Below are 6,283 nucleotides of genomic sequence, written 5' to 3'. Positions count from 1 at the left end.
TTTAAAGCAATTACACGAAATCTGAATCATTTAATAAATCATTTCTACTAGGCTTCGTGCAAATATCTGTTAGAAATATTAAGAAATGAAAACAAAAACGCATCACCCCGCGCAAGGTTTTTATTTGAGCTTCATTATTTGTTGGATGTAATGATTCTATGAGCAACTGGAGCAATTGTTTTCACAATGCCAAATTTGCGTGGGTATGTTACCATTCAGAAAGGGTCCATGGGCATGTTCTACACATGTGAGATTACAGCAGCAAAACAGGTGCAAGCCCCAACCCAGCCTGTCCCAGGAGAGCTTTGGACAATTGTTCTCATTTAGGAAATATTGGCCTGGGGGCCACTGCTTCAGACAACGCGCTTGGTTTCAGAGATCTTTAATGCCGCTTGTCTTTTCATTATCCTTTTGTTTAGACACTTTAGTATTTGCGCGTTGAGATTTTAATGATTGAGTTTGCCATGTGCGCTTATAATTTGTTATTTAAAAAATAAATAAATAAAAGTACAGATCAATAAAAAACCAATAAAAACAAATCTGTTGTAAAGGAAATAAAATACGAAGAAGAAGATCAGAAGTCAGGCAAATTGTCAAAAATATCTTTAATAAATAAAGCTTAATTTTAAGTGCACACGTAGAACCGTGTTCGCATAAGGACAGCGATGTTTAAAATAAGAATTTATCTATTCTTCAGGCATCTGTCGTCTCTGAAGGATTGACGCTGGTAGATGTCAGGTTTTATTACAAAAAGGTTGAAGGTCTGTGTTTGTAGACCTTCAACTAAATGGATTTGGGGAGGGAAGAGAGTCACCTCCTTTTCCTCCCCGATCTTTGTTTGTGTTGTAATATACATATTTTGGTAGGTATTATGTGGCTTTCTCAGAGCTGATTGGGCGCTCAGGTTGGCGCGTGAACGCCCTGCGATTATGTCAGATCGCGTGCAGAGCGAACCAGCCCAGCCTTTGAACTTCACCGCTTTTGGCTCTCATTCACGCGCTTCTCCTCATTTCCCAGCCAGGTGCTTCGCGGGGCGAGAATCCTCCGAGAAAAAAAGCCCGCAAACAGATCGCGGAAACTTCGCTTGCCGCGCTGGATTTTGTGGCGCGCGTGGCAGTTCTTCTTCTCTCAGCCGAATAGTGTCGTTTTGAAGAAGAAACATCTTTCAACTTTACGACAAACACGGAAGAATTACTGGATTTTCCCCCATTGATGCCGTTTTGCTGCTCCTCCGGCTCTCGAGAAGTGGCATGATCCGTGTCTGTCTGCAGGACAGGTGAATACTGTTTTCTCTTGGTTGGTCGAAGAACTTTTTGTTGTTATTTTAACAGGGAACCGTAAACATGTCAAAGCCGGTAGATCACATTAAGAGACCCATGAACGCCTTCATGGTATGGTCAAGAGGCCAGAGGAGGAAAATGGCTCAAGAGAATCCCAAAATGCACAATTCAGAAATAAGCAAAAGACTTGGCGCCGAGTGGAAGCTGCTCTCTGAATCCGAGAAGCGACCGTACATCGACGAGGCCAAGAGGCTGAGGGCTCAGCACATGAAAGAGCACCCAGACTACAAATACAGACCCAGACGCAAACCCAAGAACCTTCTCAAGAAGGACAGGTACGTGTTTCCTCTGCCCTACCTGGGCGACACGGATCACCTGAAAGGACTTCCGGTCTCGGCCACGGACTCACTCTTAGGTTCCTCGGAAAAAGCCCGTGCGTTCCTGCCACCCACATCAGCCCCTTACTCCTTCCTCGACCCGAGCCAGTTCAGCTCCAGCGCTATCCAGAAGATGACAGAGATGCCCCACACGTTGGCCACCAGCACTTTACCTTACGCATCATCTCTGGGATACCAGAACGGCGCATTCGGGAGCCTGGGTTGCCCCAGCCAGCACACCCATACCCACCCGTCGCCCACAAACCCCGGGTACGTGGTGCCGTGTAACTGCACCGCATGGTCGGCATCGAGTTTACAGCCGCCTGTTGCCTACATACTGTTCCCAGGTATGACCAAGAGTGGGATTGACCCGTACTCATCAGCACATGCCACTGCTATGTGACTCCAACACTAAAAACAGTCTCCTCTTTTGAAAACTTGAATACAGCAATGCATGTACATAAGAAGAGAGGAATGATCAAGACATTTATACTGAGGCCGCGTGGACATGAACTTTTCACCATCTACGAGAGGTTCCTTGGATCCCAGCTCGGATCTTGGAATAGATGTAAGGCAGGTGCCCAGAACTGTAAGAAATGTAAATGTTCAAACGTTTATTATTATGGCTACCGGATTTGGATGCCTTTAATTTTATTTATTATGTACAATTTGATGCTATAATAATGCTACTTTTGTTTGAACACTTAATATAATTGTTATTCTCATCATATTATTATTATTATTATTATTTGAATGACTTTGATTTGCACAACTAACCGTTAGGATTCATGTTTCTTGTACAGCCTGTTGTATTTACCATTCTTTTTGGCACTCTGAAATTCAAATGATACGACTTTAAGGAAGTGAGAAATTCAGCGTTTAATAGATTATACGGGTTATATTGTTTATGATGATCAAACCGGCACCTAAAAGTAGACGGTCTATTTAAAATATCAAATGAAAAAAAAAAATTCCTTATCCTTCAATATTTTTTAATTTGGACATTATTTTTTTCCTGTGGTTCAGTGCTAGTCACTCGTTCATTTGATTTCAGAAAGAACATAAAGTTTGAAGCGAAGCAGTTCATGTTGTATTTTTTATCTGCGATGGTAACTTAAATCCTGTCATGTTAATGGAAAGGAAAATGTATCTAAAAGGGTGATACCTCGATTCTTTGTTCATTTGCCGAGCAAAGACATTTTGAATAAAGACAATCTGTCTTAAAAATTCATAATCCTTGTTACATTGCCTATTTAAACTATTTATGAATCTTCTTTTTGACTATGGTCTCATACAGTCGTGCCAAAAGGTAACAGGCATGTCAGTATAAAGTGTGGTAATCCTCAACATGCGTTTTATAATATTTAAACTTAGCGGGGTTTATTTGCGCATTAAAATATAATGCTTTTTTCGGGCGGAGTGAACAGCACAGGCCTTAACTGCTACAAACAAAACTGAAATTGATCTTACACCGATTAGATATCTACAATAATTATCTTCTCAATCAGCACTGCTTAAATAGGCAAACGTTTCGGCGGACGCTGTCTAATAACCATCTGGCTTTTCGGCATAGATTTGAGATGAACTCTGTCAACGCGTGGCGTTCCCGACTGCTCTATAGGGACCGCCGGTCCAAATTAAATGGCAAAACAATTACTGTACAGGGACGCTTAGGGAAACTGAGGGCGAACATGAATTGTGATTTACCCTGAGACCCACAATAGGATGGAAATTGGACTGAAGAAGGGGTGGTACGAGAATGAGCCATGTCATTTAGTATTACAAAACAATTTCCAATAAAAACAATTGAACAAAGCGTCAGGTGCTTCCAAATCTGTGCCGATTTGCGCCTACCAACGCGCTGTGACACATTGGAGGAGGCTGCAGATGTAGAGGCTGCCAGTTTGCATTACCATCTCAATTCTCCATTCGGCTTGTTGACGTCTTTCTTTCTGTCTTTCTTTCTTTCTTACAATTTTAGTATATTGTCTGTATATATTTAGTTCATATTTTCCTGTAAATACGCCCGAGTTGCTGTGTTCAGAGTGTAAACTTTATGTATTCAGGTGTGTGTCATGTCTCTGAAATAAGGCGATCACACACTTTGATGTGTGGATGTGTACCAGACGTTTCACCCTTCAGGGACTCTATGCTTGTTCCACCTGTTCCACCGCTTAGATCATTCCAACACTTTACGGACAGAAACACGCTACTAGTTTCTCAAAACAGATTAATTAACACCTTCTTTGTTAATTAAGTCTGCATGTAAAACGTGATTTATGATGTTGCTTGGATTTTACTCGCCCGTAAATCCCGCAAAATATATATCTAACCTATATATATATCTATTTAAAATCTAAAATAACAATAACGAAAACAATGACAACAGTAAAATTTATGCTAACAAAAGTTGCCTTTACTTCAGTGGCTTTTTTGTTTAATCTACAATAATAACATGTTCAGTGTTTTAAAATGCCGCCGTGCCTTTATTTCAGTTTTATTATTCTTTTCTGTGAAATAATTTAACTTCTAATGTGAACAGCAGACATGTTACAACTCGTTTAGTACACCTGGTAGTCTATATTTATTTCACAATTTGTCAAGATTCGTATAATACTGTAGTTCAACGCAGTTGGTACAAGTTCTCCTCCTGTATTACAAAAAAAGTGTTGCTGAAACTAAAGCAGATGTGTGAATGGAGAATGGGATTCACTCAAAGGAAACAAGCTCGCAGAACAATTGGGTTTGGGCTGCAAACAGAGGATTGGAATTGGCCTGTACTTTTGTCTATTGTCGCAGGGATGGGGAATGGGATTTGCACACCGAGGTGTAATAGCATTACTGTATTAATTAAAATTTTCATTTCACATCCAGATTGTTTACTTATCTGCCAGGAACATATGCTGGAAGAAGTTAAGATTCACGATTCTGCACTATTGCCCAAGGTGCAATTCAATATAAGGGAGGGAGGGGGCTCAGATTTTTATGACAGACTGTGCTCTTATCTGCCGCTGTAAATTAGGGTGATACTCCATTGAACCGAATAGCAAGTTTTACATCAGCCCCCTAAAGCATGCAGATTCAACTTTGAAATTGGACGATGATAATTAGGGAACTTTAAGGAGCACTTCTAAAAGAATTGCGTTAAACGTTTGTTCTTTTGCATTACTAGATTATTTAAACAACAAGATCTGAACTTAAATTAAACCCTTTCACATCTTACATTTTTTGCCAAATGAGAGCTCAGTTTAGCGTTCGGTCAGCACGGAAATCGCTTCATATTTTGACATATTGATCCAGGCAACACAGCATGATAAACAAAACGACAAACTGAACTAGATGATCAACCACAAGACCTGAATATAAATGGCAAACCAGGGCTTTATGTTTAGTTAAGAGCATGTGGGTGTAATTAGATGTTAATTTATGAGCCCTTCACAGCTATTAATCAACTGTGATCACTGCAGCCATTTTGAACTATTTTCTGTGGAAATAAAACGTCGCAAACAAAACCTAACTGGGGGAAAAATAAGAGAGGTAAAAATTATGATTTGAAATTATAGAGCCCTAAATCTGTAGCTCTTCTCCGAGACGTTTTTATTTGAGCTCAACGGAGAGCCCGAATTCAATCTGCCTTATCTCGCCAAGACTCCTTTCAGCAGGAGATCAGAGAAAAAGAGAGGATAATTGTTCTTTATTTTATTTAATTTAATGCGACAGGCTGTGCTTTCAGATCATTTATATGCTTCATTTAGTGATAAAATTCAATGAGGAGGGGGACACAAGGCGCTTTCTTTCTCAAACACTTTAGTGGAAAATATAAAACACATGAAACAAAAGTGAGGGGACATGACACTTTTAATTGAATGCCATGGGTCATTTGCATTATTGTCTCCTAATGTCACCCTGAAATCATGGGCACAGTATTCAGTTTAATATGTAGCTTATAAATATCTTGCGCTGAATCTTGCCATGCTAATTTTCTAGGCCTGTTTCATTGAAAACTAAAATCAGCGAAGTGCACTGAGGGAGACAACAAAAAGATTTTTTAAACTGTGGAACCATGCCCTGAGATTTGTTTATTATTAATATTTATAAAGCAATTATTTTTTTCCCATTTCGAATATAGAATACATATTATAATGACAATGTATTTTATTATTGTTGTTCCGTAATTGTCATTTTACACAAGTGAAACATGCTTATCTCATTTCAAATTTAGTGAAACATAATATAGGACATTTTAATACGCCAATATATTGGGTTTGGTGTAACGCTGATCTCATTTTAAAATTTTAACTATTGTCTCTCTCTCTCGGAAAGTCCTAAAAGCATCATTGCTGAAGCCTCGTCTATCTAAAATTGGATCTGGGATAGCATTTGGACAGAAGAAAAGTAAACCGCAGTGCTGTTGTTTGAAGCGCCGGCCTTGAATTTGGGGGTCCCTGAATTCTCATGTGAAAGAAATGAAACGGTGAAGGAGCTGATAAGGAAATATGGAAGAGAAAAGGAATCATGCCTCGGTGGTTTAATGTGCGGGTCCAGTCGGGAATGTGATATACACTGAGACTTTACCCCTCCGACTGATTCAAAGAGAGTGTAGGATGCATCTCCCTCGCTCTTTCG

The 6,283-nt window shown here is 39.7% G+C and overlaps 1 protein-coding gene across 1 annotated transcript; it reads left to right on the top strand.

Moving 5' to 3' along the window:
• The first annotated feature begins 976 nt into the window (after positions 1–976).
• sox14 (SRY-box transcription factor 14) lies at positions 977–2,757 on the top strand. The gene has a single exon (XM_051111955.1). The coding sequence runs from the start codon at positions 1,344–1,346 to the stop codon at positions 2,058–2,060; it is 717 nt and encodes a 238-aa protein (XP_050967912.1). The 5' UTR covers positions 977–1,343; the 3' UTR covers positions 2,061–2,757.
• Positions 2,758–6,283: the final 3,526 nt, after the last annotated feature.

The sequence above is a fragment of the Labeo rohita genome, chromosome 6 (assembly GCF_022985175.1).
Source record: "Labeo rohita strain BAU-BD-2019 chromosome 6, IGBB_LRoh.1.0, whole genome shotgun sequence".
Lineage (NCBI taxonomy): Eukaryota > Metazoa > Chordata > Actinopteri > Cypriniformes > Cyprinidae > Labeo > Labeo rohita.
The sequence above is the reverse complement of the archived record's forward strand: the minus strand, read 5'-3'. Positions and strand labels throughout refer to the sequence as shown.

Excerpts from the sequence above, each read along its gene's own strand:
- sox14 (XM_051111955.1), top strand. The coding sequence starts at position 1,344 with ATGTCAAAGCCGGTAGATCACATTAAGAGACCCATGAACGCCTTCATG.